Consider the following 20,550-nt stretch of genomic DNA (forward strand, 5'->3'; position numbering starts at 1 on the left):
TTTCTCTAATTAAGTTATTAATAAATGATATTGAATTTTAACTCACTGCTTGAGGTATTAACTACTTTTGTGCTTGAAAATCAAAGAAAGAAAAATTTGAAGAAATTCAAAGCACAATGCACAAAAGAATAAATGCACATAGGAAATCTTTTGACTGGAATTTCTTTCTAAAACGAGGCTCAGTTCCAAACAACAACACTGTTTGAATTGCAGTACTGGACTTAAAGGGCTTATTTAAAAATTTTACTGAATATATTATTTAGTTGATATTTTATTGATATAATCCATGAAGGATCAGACAACATACCTTCTAATATATAGTTACACATCATGTTTTAACTTCAAGTGCCACCAAGGTCAACTTTGCTTTGCATCCTGGGGGTTGATGGAAATAAGTTTCAGTTCAATTGAATGTTCCTACATCCTAGTTTATGACTTTGTATTAGAAATCATTATGATTATTTTATTCAATAAAAAGATTTAAACTTATATCTTATTTTTGTCAAATCAAAAATAGTATTTTTGAATTATTGTGTAGAGGGAAGAAAAAAAATCTCATGTCTAGATATACATGATTTTTTTTTTTTTTTCAAAACTATAAAATGTCACTTTTACTTTCTTTTTAACTACTTGATGCTGACCATATTTTGATTTTGTTTTTCTTGCCAGCAGATTGCCATAATAAAAGTGACTATAAGTTTCTTCAGCTCTTGCTATCATTGCATGATTTTATTTTTTATATTTTATTTTTGTTTTTACATAAGGTTCAATATGTATTTCTTGGTCTTTGATTTGCTGTTCTTATATAAAATGTTTCTACCTTATCTTTATATAAAACAGTTTAGTTGTAGCTGGATCCAGATAATTAATATAGCAATGATTGTCAAATCTTTTTTTTCTCTTGATTTTACTGAAATCTCTAAATCATTTTGGTGTTAGAAATTTTAGAGACATTAGATTATTTAGTCTATCTATATAGTTCTAGGGACTACTGCATAGACAGAAGCTAGTCTGTTGTTTCAACAGTATCTCTATTGCCTTTTATTATTTGAAATTAGTCTAGAGTTAGATTTAAAATATAGTAGGTCTGCAACCACTTATGCAGTGTACCTTTTAGGGTAGTTAAATTAACCTAAAGTCTTTTGGACAAGCTTATACAAACTCTAACTGTCTCTCTTAATAGCTTTAGTATTTCAGAAGACTGCAGCTTGTCAAGAATCTATTAGGTAGGCTGTAGATGGCTTATAACCTATGATGCAACTATTATTGAATCTGCATAGCTCACACCAAGGACTTATTCATTCATAATGATTTCTGACAACCCAGTTAATCCTATATTCTAAACTGATTTTAAGCATACAACATCACTATATTGAATTTAATATTTTTCGTTACATTGTCTCAGTTATTATATAATGTTAAACCTTGAAAACTAGAAGAAAAATTTAAATACATGAAAGTAAGCAGGTGAAAAAAAACGTTGACAATAGTAGTATTTCATTGTTGGGATGAGTATCTTAATATTCCTTTATCATACCTAAATGCTTTGTCTCTACTATGTGTTTATGTATATGACATACATGTGTATGTTGTGGTTGATTGTGTGATATGCTGTAGCTTTGTCATCAGTGATATTCAGTTAATATTACTGCATATGCTTCTGCTTTTACATCTCCAAAATTATTGATGTCTACCTATGTGTTGTATCCTTTATTTTAACCACTATTACAGCAGTTTTCTTCTTTCCTGGAGGTCAGTATATTGTTGGAATGCTATTAAAGTAGAAATAAACTGATGAGCTTTGGAGTTCTTTTCTTTTTAAAGTGTTTGTTGTTGGTTTTGTTTTTGTTTTGTTTTTTGCCTATATGTGTGTTATATGCATGCATGTTGTATTAAAGATTTGACTCTTTAGTTGATTAGCTTAATGTTAAGCATTTTCAAATTTGTCTCTTTTTTATAATTGCCTTGTTTTCTTTGGAAAAGTTTAACATTGAGGGAATCCACTACCATGCTAAAGTATCTTTAATGCAGCATGTATTATGATGCATTTCTGCTAAAATATATTTTCACAGTTCTGAGTAGTAGTTCAGTAGATTTGTTGTAGGAAACATATCTGTATCAATTGTTTTATTGACTACATAATTTAAAACCTCTATAGATTTAACAAATATTTCCTTTTTGTTTATTCTCTGAGTTATTAATATTACTTAAACTTTATTACTGCTAATCCCAAATCATTTCTAACTATTTTCTGTTGCATTGTATTTTCTTTTGTGTCTATGTGTGTTTCAGATTTGTAAGAATTTTCAGGATATATCATAAAATCTTTACAATAACCTACAACACATATCCTTCTCTCTCCTGCAATCTCAAAATTTGTTTGGTGACATCATATTAAAATTACAATAGAGATTAATATTTGTTGACCTATTCATTCTGCTTTTGTATTTTTTTTTTATTGTCACAGATTAAAAGATTAGTTGACTATCAGCTAAATGATCAGTGGTTTGTACCATGGCAAAAACATCTAATTCAACTCTCAATAAATCATTCCATCTAGCAATAAATAGTTACAGTGGGAATGGGAACTACTGCAGTATATCCTCCCTTCACTTATCAGATCAGTGTTTCCAAAATTTTTTCATTTATCATCTACCTCATTTCCAATATCTTATACCCCATAACACATGTTTCTCAGTCTTTTAACTACCACCTCTTTTCTTTTACTAATGCTTTTTCAATACCTCATTAATACAAAATTGAATATACCACAAAAATCTACTGCCAATAGGTTGATCATTAAAAAGCTTCTTATACATAAATCAATTTAGTTCCAGGTACTAATCTGATAAAGGTAACTACTTACCACTGCACCACCTTATCATCAATATAATAATCTGCTTGTTCGTTCACCCATTATACTTTAGTTAGTTAGAGAGAGGGGTGGGTGGTGGAGTGTGAGTCAAGAAGAAAGAAATAAAGAAGTAGAGAAAGATGTACAATAAGGCCAAATATGTCAGGTGGTTAGTTGAAGGGAAAGGCCAAGAGGGGGAGAGGAATGTTAACAATGTACTGTAGGGTGGGGAGGGAAGGGTAAAGAAAAAGATATGTTTAGGATATAATATTTAGCAGAGGGTGATGTTCTGGTGGTAAGGTTAAAGAAAGACAAATAGAGAGAGATGGACAGGGAAGGCAGTTACATTAAGAGAGAGAGAGAGAGAGAGAGAGAGGAGGATAGTATTTGTCTTGTCAGAGTAGAGATACAGTGACAGCAAAAGTAGATATAAACAAACAGCTGAACTGATATGAAATGAAATGAGCTTTGTTACTGAAAACTATAGTGATGATGATGGTCATGGTGTGTTGATAGTGGAAAGTATATTTTTTTATCAAGCTAAATCTATAATATTCTTCTACCTGTTTTTCACACTTTATTCTTTAGTTTGTTAGTGAGGAGGAGGAGGTTGTGTGAGAGAGAGGAAGTTGGAATGTGAGAGTGAGTGAGAGAACAGATAGCTAGTCAATGCATTATGCTGTCACTCATGTAGTTAGTGGAAGTGCGATGTAAAGAGGAAGAAAGAAATGTTAAAGACATGAAGAGAGGAATTGCATGGTTAAAAAATTTTTGAAGAGGTGAAGAGAAAAAGAGAAATATAAAGTGCTAAGCAGGTAGAAATTTTAAGATCATATAATATATTATTGTGACTGGATGTGAAATAACTTAGCAAAATAAAAATAAAGATTATCCCTTCTTTCTTAGATATCTTCCCTTAATCTTTTTCGTTCTGTGGAATTTTCACTGGTCCCACTAGTAAACAAACATTTCTCATATTTAATCTTAGTTATCGACCCAACTTTTAGCACATGGCTTTGGCCAAACTCAGTTATATATTCCTTGTGCTTCATATATAGTTACAATTGAAATTTATCTTTATATTCAAATTTATATTGTATTTGAACATACCAAAAATAGTTGTATTTTGTATGTTTGCAGATATTGATTTTTCTGCTCATGTGCAAATTTACTTGTGTTTGGTTATACTTGGAGGTGGACACATCATGAGATTAACAATGACATTCATTATTAAAAGCAATAATATTTAAGCATTTTGGGACATTACCTAATGCTACAGATGCAGAAACTATCTATATTGACAGTTTTTCAAATTATACTTTTGTTTATTGTTTATAATTTACATCCATAAATTTAATTTTGCTTATTTATTTAATTACATTTTGAAGTTTCTTATTATTGCTAGTATTGTTATTATTATCATTGTTATTGTGATAACAGTTTATCATAATATTACGTTTAAATTTGTTTAAAGTTAATATTTAAATAAGAATAGACTTTAAAAAATGTACAGATGCATCTATCATCTCTTCTCTTATTGTTACTGGGGCAGTACTGCTCACTTTTTGAAGCACTACCTTATGACATTACTGAATCATGTTAAAGGGTAGGAATCACTCAGTAGAGTAGATGACATAACACAATAGAAATCTCATACGGTTGATAAGGAAATGAACATCCATTTAGAAATGCCTTCTCTATTAATAACTTTTGTAATCCCAATAAACCCCAGTGTATAATATGTGAACCATTGATTTAGATGAAAAGAAAGTATTAAGTAATACTTCTATGACCTAAAATATTAAGTGTTATTAGTGGAAGTCATATCCACATCTGCAGTTCCTATATATAAAGCATGCTTTAATACTAAGAGGAGCATTCATGCAGCTGTAAAAGCAATTGCAACAACAGTGTGTTAAATTTATCCTGGGCATCCAGCTGTAGAAACCATACCAAATCAGATGAACCTGGTGCAGCTCTCCAGCTTGCCATCTCAGGTCAAACCATCTAACCCTTGTCAGCATAGAAAGCAGACATTAAATGATGATGACAATGATAACAACAACAATTGGCATGAGATTGGATATAGAAAAATTTATGTTGAGTTATGTACAAAAATGTTGGTTGTGATCTTTAACAATCTCTGTTTCTTTTCTCACTATCATTCGCTATTTGTCTTTTTTAGTTTCTCACTCCGTTATTGTCTGATTTCTCTTCCACTTCTAATTAATAATCTCCAACAGTTTTCTGAACCAATTCTTCTAATGGTATGATTTTCCTAGTGTCATCTGTAACTCCTACATTGTCCGGTCTGCTGTTGCTGGGCATTTTGTTTGGTTTCATTGTTTTTTTATAGTAAATCATTTAAAATGATGCATGCTTCTAGATTCTGGTATTTTTGGTTAAGCATTTTTTGTTCTTCTCCCTTAAATTTAATTTCTACCCATTTCCAGAATATGCATGATTTGTGGTTAAAACTTTTAATGCTATATTCTCTGCCACCAAGATTGGTGCAAAGTATATTACACTTTCTACTAATACTTTTAAGTTCAAAGTACATTATATTATTTCTATGATTTGTCTTACAATTTTAATAGGTTTACAATGAGTGCTGAGGTCTTCTGTGTCTTGTGGCTAGTTTCTGTGTGTATCTGTTGCTTTTAGCTGCTTCATAAAATAAACTTTAAACCATTATTTTACATGGGATAATGCTGGGCAAAGTTATGATCTCTCTCTCTCTCTCTCTCTCTCTAATTAAGCAAGTTAGAAAAGAAGACATTTACAGATGTCTTTGTGTAATATTGATAAACTCTTATTTCATGTTCATGTTCTTTTTAAATGATCACATGATTCTGATAAATCAGTCAGTTGCACTTTACTCTTCTTCTGTTTGGCTTTGTTGTTGTTTCCTTCGACCTGATATAGATGTGATCCAAACTCGATTCATTTGCATCATTATCTGTAATCTAGGTAGAATTAAAATAAACAGAACCTCACTCTAAATTGTCTGTTTTTGTTTGTAATTCCAGTTGCCACATTAATTTTGTTGCATTAAATTCAGAATGACTGACTTACTCACCAGATAGACGTTACTACCAAAAACTACCACTAAATAAAATAACTTTAGCTGTAAATTAAATTCCACAGTTAATTTTATTTGGAAACTTTATTTATTTCTTTTACTTGTTTCAGTCATCAGATTGTGGCCATGTTGTGGCCACTTTTATTTATTATTTACTTACTTCCTTTTTATTTAATTTTTATATTTTATTTTTCATATAAAAGTAAAAATAAGCATTCAGTATTTGAAGACATCTGAGTCATTGCAACTTGTAAATTGCTTTCGAAGTGATTGGCTGTGAATCTTAATCTTTTTTTTTTTATTTAATCACTTCTGCTCAAAAAAAAAAAAAAAACTTTCAGTCATTTATAAGTGTTATCAAAACATCATGGCATATTTTCTGACAAAGGTAGTGTTTCTCAGGAATAGCTGTATAAAAAAAAATGACAACAAAAATTTTCACCACAGAAGTTCTTTTGTCTGAGATTCAATTCCATGTTCAGACTCTGCCAAAACTGATATTGTCTTCCATTGATATAATTAGTGCCTTTTGTATTGAAAATGTGCAGCCTTATGCCAGTGTGTTTGCTTATGTTCTTGTTTATATAAAGTAAGATGAGAATAGGTCTATTTGCTTTTCAAACTACCAAGTTCAATAAAACTAGTATCACTTGTGCCGATTAAAAAAAAAAATTTTTTTATTCTGTTACAGGCACTAGGCCTGAAATTTTGGTGGGGAGGAGTTGATTGCATTGATCTCAGTGCACACCTGGTCCTTATTTTATTAAACTGGAAAGGAAGAAAGGCAAAGCCAAACTTGGTGGAATTTGAACTCAGAACATAAAGATGAGAAAAATGCCACTAAGAATTTTATCTGGCATGCTAACTGTTCTGCCAGCTCACCACCTTAATAATAATAATGATAATGATAATGATGATGATGATGATGATGACGACAATGACAATGATTATTATTATTATTATTATTATTATTATTATTATTATTGCAGTAGTAAATAAAATGCATAGGATTAAGGCAGCATTATGTTGAGCCAAGCCTGTCTTGATTGGAACCAATTCATTTTGAGTGTCTTATACCTTTGGAAAAGGCATGAATAGCACAAAATAATTTTGAAATAAATATGAAATATATATTCTGCACAAAACAATGCTTGTTGTTGGCTAGCCCTGATTAGTTTAACATCTAAACAAACGTATAGCACTAATGTCATCATATGAAATATTTGATTATCATTTCCACCCTGGTTATCACACCTTTAATACGAAATATGTTGTTCTAAGATTTAGCATAAAATAGATAATGGTGGTGGGGGAGGAGTCATGTAGCCACTGTTCTAGGAGCATCACTGAGGACTTTATCTGTTACTTGTTTCAATCATTGGATTATGACCATGCTAGTTTAAGGGTTTAGTTTAACAAATCAACTCCCAGTACTTATTTTTAAGCCTGATACTTATTTTCTCAGTCTCTTTTGATAAAGTGCTATGTTAAAATGAAATGAACCAACACCAGTTGTCAAACAATGGTGGGGACTAACAATTTTTTTTCTTTAGCTCCTCTATCATTATTGACTATGACCAAGGACATTAGATGGGAGAAGACAAGGCATGATGTATCCAGCTGTAGCCAATCAGTTGGATGCGTGCTTGGAATGCTGTGCCATAGGTTGGACACTGGTAATCTGTTGGGACTGAAGGCAAGGAGTTGACTCTGGACTTGCATACTTCACATTTTCTTTGTACTCCTGCAATCCTGTTCTGTTCATAGCAGGTGGCACCTCTGTTGGTTCAGCTTTGCCAGGCAGGGCAGTCTTGTGCTTGTGTTTCTCAGGTGTTGGGGTTGATATCAAAGCTCTTCATTGAGCTTTAAGTGTGTCCTTGAAACACTTTTTCTGTCCACTTGCCTTCCACTAGTTCACTGTGAAACAATCTTTTGCGGGGTTGCATATCAGATAGTTTGCCCACTTGACTTGTGCTCTCCTCAGTAGTGTGTAAATGCTTGGTAGATCAGCTCAAGAGAGCACCTCTGTATATGGGACATTGTCTTGCCAGGTGATTTTCAACAATTTTCTCAGGCAGTTCATGTGGAAGTGGTTTAGTTTTCCAGTGTGGCATTCATTAACTGGGCAAGACAGGTGTACAGTGGTGTAGACAGTACAGCTGCTTGTCAACTTGGTGTCCAGCCTAATGCCTCTCCTTTCCAATACTGATTCATGTAGCTTCCCTTGGCGATGCATGTGTCAACTCCATTGTCATTGTTCACAGATCTGGAGAGTGTACTGCCAAGGTACGTGAACTTATCAACAACTTTCAGGGTATCCCCTTTGACAGTCATGGTTGGTTCCACATATGGCTTCTGCGGGGCAAGTTGGTGCCTGAGCTCTGCCCTCTGAGTACTGATTCTAAGGTCACTTAGGAAGCAAACTACTTATAACCATGCCTGTACCTGTATGTAGTGTATCTTGCTCAGATTAGCTTGCTTTTGACCATTTCTCCCCAAGCTATGTTACCAAGTGAGGGATTTGAACTCACTGTTACTTTCTACTGTAAGATCCATCAGTTTTACAATACTACTACTGCTTTCAGTGGAAGATTGTTCTACCTTGTACCACCTGTTTAAATTTTATAGCTCTCTGTCATAATCACAGACACAGCACAATGTTACTGAGAGTTAGAATCTGGTACTTTGTTTACTCAGCTATCTATGTTGTCATTAAAACTTATGGACTCCATTTTAAAGAGTGAGTAGGAAGTTTGCTTCACCCCATTTGCTATATTTAGTGTGAAATTAAAATTCTTTGTTGACTTACACACAGAAACATTACTAATGGAATTTTAGTTTTAATGATATCTCATTCCATACTTAAACACTGCTGAAGTTGGGTTTAACCAGTTCCCAATAACTGTTAACATATTTAATACTTCACTTCATATTTATTTCTGTAGCTTTCTAATGCTCCATGCATTTGAATATTAACACTAACTTATTAATAGTCAATTGATTAAATATCTAACCAACAAACTAATTGATAGTTTGTTTAATGTGCTGGTTAAACAATTGGTTGTTAGTTAAACTTATTTCATCACTGTTCACAACCTAACTTATTGTTTTCTATGCAAATGATGTCCCTGAATTATTTACTTTTTTGCATTAGGCTTTGACTATCATCCCTCTTGATTGATAAAATATGTACTTGTAGTGTAATGGAGTTCATTGAATTACTTATAATTGTACCTGGGAAAAGAAAGCGAACAAAAAAAAAAACAAGACATTATTGATAGTTGCATTGATGCCAATATAAATCGGTGGCTTTATCAGGTGATAAAGCTTTAGTTCTTGTGTTCATGTTGAGCATCATTACTGTTACTGTTCATATTCTTTCTGCTCTTTTATTTGCTCTTTTTATCTCAGTCTTCAGAAATGTACAAACTGTAAGACTGCCTGTAAATTTTTAGCACTGACTTGTCTATAATCTTCCTGGCAATTTAGATTTTCCCTAAAATTGACCTACTTTTCCTGAATTCATTTTGGTTTCTTTGCAAGATCTTCTGAAGTTCTAGTTGCGTGTGTTTCAGCAACAATTTGATGCACCATTACTATTTATCATCTGCCTTGATTGTCTTTTGCACAGCCACTGAAAAAGGTTAAAAAAAAGAAAAACTCCTGCTTCAGCAGCAAAATCCATCGCTCTCAGTGCTCTATCACCACAATTACAAATGCAGATTATACTGATATCTTCTACATCACCTTGAAAATCCCTGGAGATATGGTCTTTATGTCAGTGCCTCAAAAATTTAATACATCTAGTTCAGTCAATCTGAAGGAATCAATAAACACAATTAAAATCCTTTAAAGTCTGTAGACTTTTCCATATACATTACATCTAAAGAAAAGGATGTAAAAATTTATCTTGCAAAAGCTTGAGCAGTTCTTGGCCTTAGTGTTATCTTAGAGTCCTCACTATCAGTTGATCTTAAAAGAAGTTTCTTTTGTGTCTGGAATCAATGCTATTGTATGGTTCTACTGCTTGAACACTTACCAAGCATCTGGAGATAAGGTTTGATGGTGCTTAACCTCACATGTTACAGATCATCCAACCAAAAATTGCACAACATTCTTCTTGCAATCACATCTGGTCAATTGAGAGAGACTCTTATGCTTTGTAGTATTTTGCTAGAAGACTAAGCAAGTACTCATTAGTGAGACACTCCTATGGGTACTTTCACATGCATATGCCTGGACCAGCTATCTAGCCATATACTGATCAATTTGTACAGACACAGGATGTTGCTATGTTAAGCTACCAAACACTAAACAGAACCATGATGAGCAGCATAATCCAGTGAAGCAAATCCAAGCAAAGTAAACAAGATGATGATTAATAGTTGTGTTCATGTGATTCAGTGGAAAATCCATTTTCTCCTAGTAGTACTTGATTTAGTGTTTCTTTTTGCATTTTGTTTTTCAATGGATAATTCATTACACATGGTAACCAGTAGTATGAATTCAAATTAAGGATTAGTTAATGGAAGGTAAAACATTATGCACAACAACTTCTCATGAGTTGAGTTGTAGATAGGTAGGTAGGTATAAACATTGCTATGAAATTACTTTACTTCATTGATTGTTTAGGCTTTTCTTAATTTCATACAAATATATTACATATGTAAGTCCATAGCTACTTACTTGACGTATAACATGTACATGCATGATGTATGTATATGCATGCATGCCATGATCAAGCTGTAGGTTTAGTGACAAAAAGTGATAAAGAAATATAATTTGTTGGCTACTGTGAAAGAGTAGTTCCTGAAGATACCAATGTGAGTGAGGAGAATACTGGATCAGTACATATATGTATATTTATCCAAACTTACGTATAAGCATATGTATCTGCTGAAATGATATTTTACATTCATAGAACTGCATGCACAAATGTACTCATATTAGTATGCTCACTTACACATTCTCATATGCATACATATATATATGTGAGTATGCACATGTGCATGCACACACTCAGTGTATATCTCATTCATGCACCCACACATACATATGTTAATACACATACACCTTAACTACACATACTACAGATCTATTTGTCTATCAACATGTCCTCTTTAGTTGTAAATCTATACTAATCAGTATATTTGATTTCCTTTTAGGCTATCTATATTTCACGGATTATTGATGGAGCTGCTGCCCACAGGGATGGAAATTTGTTCGTGGGAGATCGCATCCTCTCGGTAAAATTTTCCCTTTGCACTCTTTCTTTTGCTTATACTGTTACAATCTTTTTCTGTGTGTTATGATGCTTGTATGATCATCCAGTTGTTTTCATTTTGTGTTGAATTACCATATCTGTATTTTTATGTATACTTGTGTATGTGTATACACACCCTCTTTTGCTTTCTCACACACATGTGCATGCAAGTGTGCACACACACTCACACACAAAGGTTAGCTGTATAACAATATCCAATATTTATTTATAGTTGAGTGGTAAAAAATGAAATTACATGTAGCTATGAAAATTTGCAAGTTTATTGGAAAATGAATATAAGCTTGTTTTAAAGAGATTAAAGTCAGTCAGTAAGTAATATCCAAATTGACAACATGATGCTTCAACTATGAATTTAATGTATATTAGAAATTTTAAAATATTTTTGTCAATCTCAACTCACTTCAATGCTAAACAGTCAGAACTGTCAAACAAAATAATTTTATAGAATTTCAACAAATCCAAAGAATCATCATCATCATCTACTTTCCATGATGGCATGGGCTAGACAGTTTGACAGGAGCCTTATTTGTCTATTTTGGCATGGTTTCTACAGCTGGATACCCTTCCTAATGCCAATCACTTTACAGTGTACTAGGTGCTTTCATGTGGCACTGGCACAGTGCTTTTATATGACACCAGCATGAGTGCTTTTATGTAGCACCAGCACCCATGAGCTAACATGACTAGGAGCTCTTGGCTGAGAGAGAGAGATATAGAGAACATGCCTGTATGCATGGAAAGTCATGATTTTACTTAACTTGATGTGTCTTCTCAAGCACAGCAAACTGCCAGATGTCTTGGCCCCTTGTCTTCTCTGTGAGGCCCAACATCTGAAGATCTTTTCTCACCATATCCCACATCTTCCTGGGTCTACCCCTTCCACATGTTCTATCCACACTTCTTGATGCAGCTGTCCTCATTTATATGTATCACATGAGCATACCAGTGCAGTCTTCTACACACTACATCTGATGCCTCTTATACCCAGTTTATCACTCAAATCACGTACACTCTGTCATACACGTACACTGAGCATACTGGTATCATTTCTTTCAGCATACTGATGTCATTTCATGTCCACAGTAGTCACAGCCCATGTCTCACTGCCATGTAGCATAGCTGTTCATACACAGGCATCATACAATCTTACTTTTACTCTGAGGGAGAGGCCCTTTGTTACTAACAGAGGTAGTAGCTCTCTGAACTTATCCAGCTACACTTTCAGAACTACTCCTCCAATAATAACTTGATCACCTAAGTAAGGCAAACTGTCTACTACCTCTAAGGATCCCTACTGGACATTTTCTGTACATTCCTGGTGTTTAATATACCTGCACATGTACTACATTTTGAATAATTTGAAGTTTCAAAGGTTTTTCTATATCTTTTTCTTTTTTCTTTCTTTTCTGCATCACTGAGAAATATTTATTCATTTCCAGATCAATGGTATTGATATGCAAGATGCACGCCATGACCAAGCTGTAGCCTTGCTGACAGGAAGTGATAAAGAAATAAAACTTGTTGTCTACCGTGAAAGAGTAGTTCCCAAAGGTGCGAATGTGAGCATGGAAAGCACTGGATCGGTACAGAAGTTACCACAAATGACACAACCACGTATCACTTGGACATCACAGCCTGCTGCAGATATATCTTTGCCATCAGTTTCATCTGGCTACAACAATCAGCCTATGGTTCTTAAAGAACCAAGCAGCATTCATGCAGAGCCTGCTTCTGCAACTCCTCATTTATACAAGCCTTCTATATCAACTTCTACAGTTCCTACTGCTACTATTACTTCTACTACTACTACTGTTACCAATCAACAGGCCTCCCCAGCTCTCCAAACCATCAGACACTCGTCACACTCACCAAATATTTCTTCTGCTTGCACATCTCCATCTTTTCGAACTTTGTCATCTGACTGGACAACTCCACCACCCACAATCCAGCCACCACGCTTCCATTACCCAGGTTATAGTAAGTCTCCTACAGTAGCTACAAAATTTACAAGCAATGAACAAAAAGAATCTTTTATGCAAACCAAATCTTCTTCAGCAAGTGTTTATCAGTCTCCTGTGAAATCTAGTGCTGACTCCCGGGCCAGCACAAGCAGTGTTAGCACCAGAGCAGGGCTCCCAACAGTATCTGGGAGCAGCTCAATCCCACTGCTTACTTCACGTGACCGGCTACCTAGGGCTAATTTGAACCATGAAGAATCGCATGCTTATCCAGTTGAGGTAAGTTTACCAGGCTGTCAAATTCCATCTTGACACTTCATTGCAGACTACATGCTGAATGCTTTGGAAGCGGTATTTTTTAGTAATTTTCTAACATCAGCTGCTATATAATTATTGAAGATTAAAAAGACCCTTAGCGATCTTTTGCTGTTTTTTGGTATTTTTTCTCCCTCCCACTGTTTTTATTCCATCAGCCAGCACATTTTGTACATTTCAACATAATCTTTGAGTTGAATTTTTCTTTCATCAAAGAACAAAATTTTTAGGTGCTTTTTTGCCAATATTCCTTTCTCTTGCCTTTCAACAAATTTTTTTTTATTGAAGTTCTTGTAACAGAAACATGAAGATTTAAAAGTTTTTCATCTAAAAATAATTATACCACTAGAATATTCACATTTTTATTGTTTCCTTTAATTTCTACCTGTCATATTTTTAATGTCTGAAGACAATTTCTTCACATTTCCTTTCCCCAATGGAAAAATGAATTTAGCAAATTTATAAGTATTTCCTGAATCCCCCTCCCCAAATAAAAACAAGCTGTTTTTAAAAAGCTAAGAAACTAAATCCAATCCTGTTTATATTATTGACCCTTCCCCCATATTTTTTTATTCCAGGTCTATTTCATTTTTGTGTCAAGATATATATGTGTAAACCAAAATCAGTGGGCTGGCTCTATTTAATTTATCCAACCCTATGTCAGTATATAAATTCCTCCCCATTGTTGCTACGTTACATGCTCCACTTTCTGCTCTTGTTTATTGATTTCATATTTGAAAGTTGTTCTGTTTCTACAAGTTTTCAAAACTTATTTCTTACCATTTCAAATAATACTTTAGAAATTATTCTTCTCTCCTATATATTGCATTTTCATTTCTAGCAGATTTCTGTAAATTGAAAGTAATTATAAACATAGTGTTTAATCACAGAAGGTATTGCAAGATTGAACTATATACTGCTAAGTGAGCAATAATATTGGCTTTATTGGGTAATAGATGGTTAATACTTGTAGAACCTATCTGAAACCAGATGATCATCAAGTAATAAAATTGAACACTAAAATTTCCTACTTACTTAATCCTCATCTAACCTCTTGTTACTACCTTTGCAGGCAGATACTTTAAAATCGTAAAAAAATGCATGTCAGTTATGATATACTTCTCTGTATTTCATAATTCTTAAACTATTGAATTATACTTTTTTTTTTTTTAATCATTGTTAATGTGCATTTTAAAATATTATGGAGTGCTTTCTTTTTATAAATTACTTTTCTGACAAACCCACAGAAGGCAGATGGATAAAATATTCCATAAAATTATAAAACTGTATCATTGGTTTCTTGATATGCCTTTTCACTTGAATAAATTTTTATATTGAGTTTCTCTGGAAAAGGTGTAGCAAGAAATATTAAACACTTGTTATTTTTCTCATTCATTCTAAGCCACAAATAGTTTTGATTGAAATTGGACATAAGAATATGAAGTTTCAGTCAACACTTTCTTATATATTCATTGTAAAATGCATTATTTTCCTTTGTACATGTGAACCCCTTTCAATACAAAAGAACTAAAGAACTCAGAGAGGAAATATATTATTTCCTATGAATTTTAAGTAACTAAGATTTATTATTCAACAATTCAGTTAAATCCTTCTAAGAATATCTCTGAAATGAGATGTTGGTAGTTTGAAAATACAAGATATTTGTTATTTCTATTTTTGCTTTGATTACCATTATAACAGTGGTAGTGATTGTTGTTGTTTTCTTATTATTGTTGCTGCTGTTGTTATTATTGTATGAAAACTAGAAAGCTGGTAATTTTTATATTCTAAAGACTATTTTTGAGTAACATGGCTTGACCTGGGAAGCTCACACATCATTATATTTGAAATATCTTTTTAAGTAGTGATTAAATATTCAGGGTATCTATTTCAATAAATATAGGTCATGCATATGTACACGTACACACACACATACACACACAAATGTGTGTGTTGTGTGCACATAGAGGATGCTATATAATTGAATGATAATCTCTACAGATTTTCTATAGAAGATTAACAATTAAAAGAAATGAGTAGGCAACACATATTGTGTAGGCTGAATATTTATATTTACAGTTTAACTCAGATTTTCATAGTTAAAAGCTTTACAGGCACAAAAACACATCTCATCATTTGGATACTTTAATACTGAAATGTCTAAATTATCAAGATATGTTTTGTGCCTTTAAAACTTTTGGTAATATTCCTATCAATATATATTTGTAATTTAATTTGGGAAGTTTCTTGTATTAATTTATTCAATTTTGAAGTAGTAAGTAATGTTGTTCATTTAAACTTTTAATTATAAATTTTCTTAAGTGCTGTAAGGTATTGTCTGCACATATACCTAACCAGACATTTTACATCTAAATCACACTGCCTTTGCATTTTCTGTTTTAATTATTTCAGATTATATAAACCATTTTGACCCCTCTGATCCTTAAAATGTTTGGTCACTTATTTGTTATGTTCAGATATCAAATAAGAAGGTGGAGATGTTTGAGTCAGTCAATTGCTTGATTAAATGCTGTGTTCCTTTTAGTTTCCTTGCTCATTGCTGAATTCAAATCTTCTCAACTTCAGCTTTGTTTTTAATTCTACCATAGCTGATTAAATCAAATACCAGTGATATACTGAGATTAATGCAACCATCTTTACCCTTACCTATAAAAATTGGCCTTAAGCCTATGTACAAAATGGTTTTAAGTGTCAAAAAATTTGAAAATTTGTCAAGTGTTGAAGACATTCCTATTTTCCAGGAAATATTACTTCTCTTATTTTACAGAGATTCTACAGATTGAATATTTGTATCAAATTTATTTCATAAATGTTTGAATTTTTAAAGAATACTAAACATTTTGGATTCTGGACAGTTTATATAATACAAAATGACAACTGAAGAGAGATAAACACTTTTTTTTTTCCATTTTCTTTTTTTTTTTCTATTGATGAGCAAAAAATTGTTCTAACTGGTGAATAAATTTAAAGTCAACTCTAAATTAGCTACCCCCCCCCCCAATCTATTATTATGCTGGTTTATCTCTATTTCACATTTTGCTATTCTGCAATAGAACAAACTACATATACCACAACAATCAGTTAACTATCATCTGTTAGAAATTCCTACAATTATTTCTTTCCTTACTTTCTTCATGTTATTTCTTTGATGTGACCATGAATTTGTTTCTAAGATGGATATTTTTATTCAATGTGTGTTGGTATTTGGTATTTTTCATCTCAGGGAGAACCTATTTATGACTTAGGTAAAACTGAGTAATGTTTTTCAAATACTCTAGAATTATCATAAAAGGATGCACTGTTTCTTTTTATTTGTTTTTTTTTTTTTTCTATGAAAGTAATTTTCTTTATCTACAAATTATTTCATTTCATTTGTTATACCACTTGTTTTTTTTTTTTGTTTTTTGTTGTTTTTTTTTCCCCTTATAAACCAAAGCACTGTGATTTGTAACAACATCTGCTGTGCAATGAACTTATTGCTATGAAACAAGGTTTCACCTGAAATCTCTGTACTTCCTTGACAAAATTTGTACAGGTTGAAATATACTTAAACAAAAACCAAACCCTCACATCCTATATATATATATATATATATATATATATATATGCGTGGTATGCATTGTGTCTGTGTATGTATACACATATATAAGACATGCTTTTTTCTTCTCCAAACATGTTTGTAGAATTAATTTCCATTAAATGTTGAAAAAAAAAGCCAATAAGATTTTTAAGAATATTTACAAATTTTCTTTTCCATGTGTTCTTTTCAGTTAGTTTTTTTCTTTGTGTGTGTGTGTGTGTGTGTGTGTTTCTTAGTGAATTTTCAATATGTTAACATTGAAATATTTCATTCATTGTGGTGATTTTTATCAACTTTCTAGAGAGGCATAAATGCATATACATCTTGAATATACAAAGTATTTTTTTTTCTTTTTCTATTCCATGATTTTTCTTCCCTTCATATTCATCAACTTTGTAATTTTCACTCATTTACATGATTCACTGCCCTCACTCACATGCTAAATTTAGTTGGATTTAAAATGGTTCAAAAAAAGCAACAGCTCTTAATCCCATCAGTATCATGGTTCACCATCCAACATATTTAATTTCAAAGTAGAAACACTGGGTACATTATTACAATTGTGGAAGCATTTCTATTTCCTTATGGTTCATATATTTATAAGTAAGTGTGTGTGTTTGTGTGTATGTACACACACACACACACACACACACACACAAAAAAGAGTGAGGTATATGTGTGTTCAGGCCAAATTTGACAGTTTGATGAAAAAAAAATTTTAAATCAAAATATATCAACTAGATTATTTCTGGGAGGTGACAGTTTACTCAAAATAACTGTCCTCACCTTCCATTACAACCTCAAGATAGCTCCAGAACCTGGTGCATGCATTCTTCACTGTGTCTCTGAGATTTGCAAACATTTTGATCTTGGCCACCAGTTTGGTTTTTGTGTTGCAAGTAGAATGGTTGGTATATTTTTCAACCATGCCCAACATTACAATCAAGAGAATTAAGTGGCCAGAAATTGAGGCTGCTGAAGTGATAGAAATTCTTTAACAATTACTTCTGAAACTTACCAGAGGTATGGTTTCGAGCTGAATCTTGCTAGCCTTCCAGCAGAAATCATCTCCGGCCAAGGTTTGACCACAGTCTCCAGTTACTACACATAGCCACCTGAATTGAGTCTACGGCCTTGTTCAAAAATGTAGGGTCGCATAACATCACCCTCACAAGAGATATACCGAAAAACCATCACAGTTTAGGGGTACTTGGTTTCCATGATGTCCATGTCACATCTTGCAGCCTACCATTTTGATACCTGGCATAAATTATCATGATACAGGTAACTCTTTTCCATTATTCAGATGGCTTTCAGTCCTCCAGGTTAGCTAACTTTTCCTCTCAGTTACAATTTCAATCATCATGCTCTCTAATGCCATTGACTATTCACCAGTACATCAATCAGTCCCTGATAGAAAAGAGTCATTAAAAATTGCCAAATTTAGCCTGAACACCATTGCGTTTGTGTGTATATATTATGTGTATATGCATAGCTATATAAAGTATATGTATGCATAGATTTATAAGTGTGTGTGTGTATATATAGATATGTATATAGATTGATAAATAACTATATATATATATATATATATATATATATATATATATATATATAATGTTTGAGAGAGAGAGAGAGATTGATAACTATATGTGTGTGTGTGTGTACATATACACACACTTGCAAACACACACAGATGTGTATGTATGTATCTATGTTTATACATTTATATGTAAAGGTGCATGACCTAGTGTTGCACACACAATCACAATATTGTGGTTTCAATTCCTGAATACAATACACCACTTGGTCCAGGAAAAAAAGAAATCATGAGCTTGCAACCATGAGTGCAACAACTATTTGGCCACAAGCCTTCACTGTTTGTGCGTATATCTCTCTATCTATCGGTCTGACTTTCTGTCTATTTATCTATCGATAGGGTTATACTCCAAGCTGTGTCCTCATGAAACACCTCTGCATATTCTAGTGCTCCAAAAATTGTATGTAATTGTTGTACTTGAGTGAGGTATGTATAAGAGTTGAAAAATCCTGGAAAAAAGTTTTCGCAGAGTAATTACATATCAAAATGGGAGATTGGAAAAATGTCTGGCATTAATTATTTCCCATCACATGTATTTCATTTTCTAATAGGAGTTACAAAGTTGTACATGTAGAAGAAGCATGCAAAATATCAATTATTAAAAATTCTTCAGATAGGTTCTCTGTCTGAAGAATTTTTGATAGGAGATATTATACATGTTTCTTGTGCATGTACAGCTTTGTAACTCCTATTAGAAAATGAAATACATGTAATGGGGGAATAATTAATTCCAGACATTTTTCCAATTTCCTGTTTTGATACATAAGGCACAGGCGTGGCTGTGTGATAAGAAGTTTTCTTCCCAACCATATGACTCTGGGTTCAGTCCCACTGCATGACTCCTTGGGCAAGTGTCTTCTACTATAGCCTTAGGCCAACCAAAGCATTGCAAGTAAATCTGGTAGACAGAAACTGAGAGAAACCCATTGTGTGTATGTTATATAAATATATATATATATATATATATATATATATATATATATATGTGAGTGTGTGTGTGTGTACCATCCTGTCTGACAACCAGTGTTGGTTGTGTTTACATCCCCATAACTTAGTGGTCTGGCAAAAGTGACTGATAGAATAAGTACCAGGCTTACAAAAGAAAGAAAAAGGTACTGGTCTTGATTTAGTCAACTAAAATTCCTCAAGATGGTGCCCCAGCATGGCCACAGTTTAACAACTGAAACAACTTCAAGAGAAAAATAAAAGACAATATATACATACTGACATACATATATGCATACATATTATATAGACAGATATACATTTTATGTATATATGCTCACATATCATTTGTATTATTATTATTATATATATACATATGATGATGGCCATCCACTCGTGACCGAGGAAGACCATTGCCGACCTTCAGGAACATTGTGCGCTGTAGGACTAACTTATATTTTGTATTTGCGGCTCCGTTGGTGGCTAATGAGCCCTATTCTTGACAAGCATACACGACAGCAAACATTGCAGACCAAGCTTTGCCCATTCACTATACGAGCTGTGTGCTTTCACGCAGCTCTCTCAAAAGTGTCGATCCCTTCCTTAACCTGCTTCCTCCATCTGTGGCAATGACAGGCATTGTTCTCCCAGTCAGTGTCCTGCATGTCACAGACCTTTAATGAGGACTTGACACAGTCCTTAAATCGCAGCCTTGGTTTCTGCCGGAGTCTCCTTCAATTCACAAGTTCTCCATATAGCATCTGCTTAGGAATCCTGCTATCCTTCATTCTAATAAGGTGTCCAGTTCAACGCAACGCAACTGTTGCTTGTGCACCATTGCCTCAATACTCAAGATATCAGCTGTCCTCAGGACCTGTGTGTCTGGAATTTTTGAGGTCCAGCCAACATTG

At 33.1% G+C, this 20,550-nt stretch overlaps 1 protein-coding gene across 1 annotated transcript in view; it reads left to right on the forward strand.

Annotated features, from left to right (window-relative positions):
- The window catches only part of LOC106871622 (protein scribble homolog), a 698,511-nt gene that overhangs the window by 339,460 nt on the left and 338,501 nt on the right, over positions 1 to 20,550 (forward strand). Inside the window, exons 22-24 of the mRNA XM_052966764.1 lie at positions 1,732 to 1,752; positions 11,102 to 11,182; positions 12,660 to 13,457. Coding sequence (XP_052822724.1) covers positions 1,732 to 1,752; positions 11,102 to 11,182; positions 12,660 to 13,457 — 900 coding nt within the window. The remainder of the gene's footprint in view (positions 1 to 1,731; positions 1,753 to 11,101; positions 11,183 to 12,659; positions 13,458 to 20,550) is intronic.

This window comes from Octopus bimaculoides, chromosome 3 (assembly GCF_001194135.2).
Source record: "Octopus bimaculoides isolate UCB-OBI-ISO-001 chromosome 3, ASM119413v2, whole genome shotgun sequence".
Taxonomy (NCBI): Eukaryota; Metazoa; Mollusca; class Cephalopoda; order Octopoda; family Octopodidae; genus Octopus; species Octopus bimaculoides.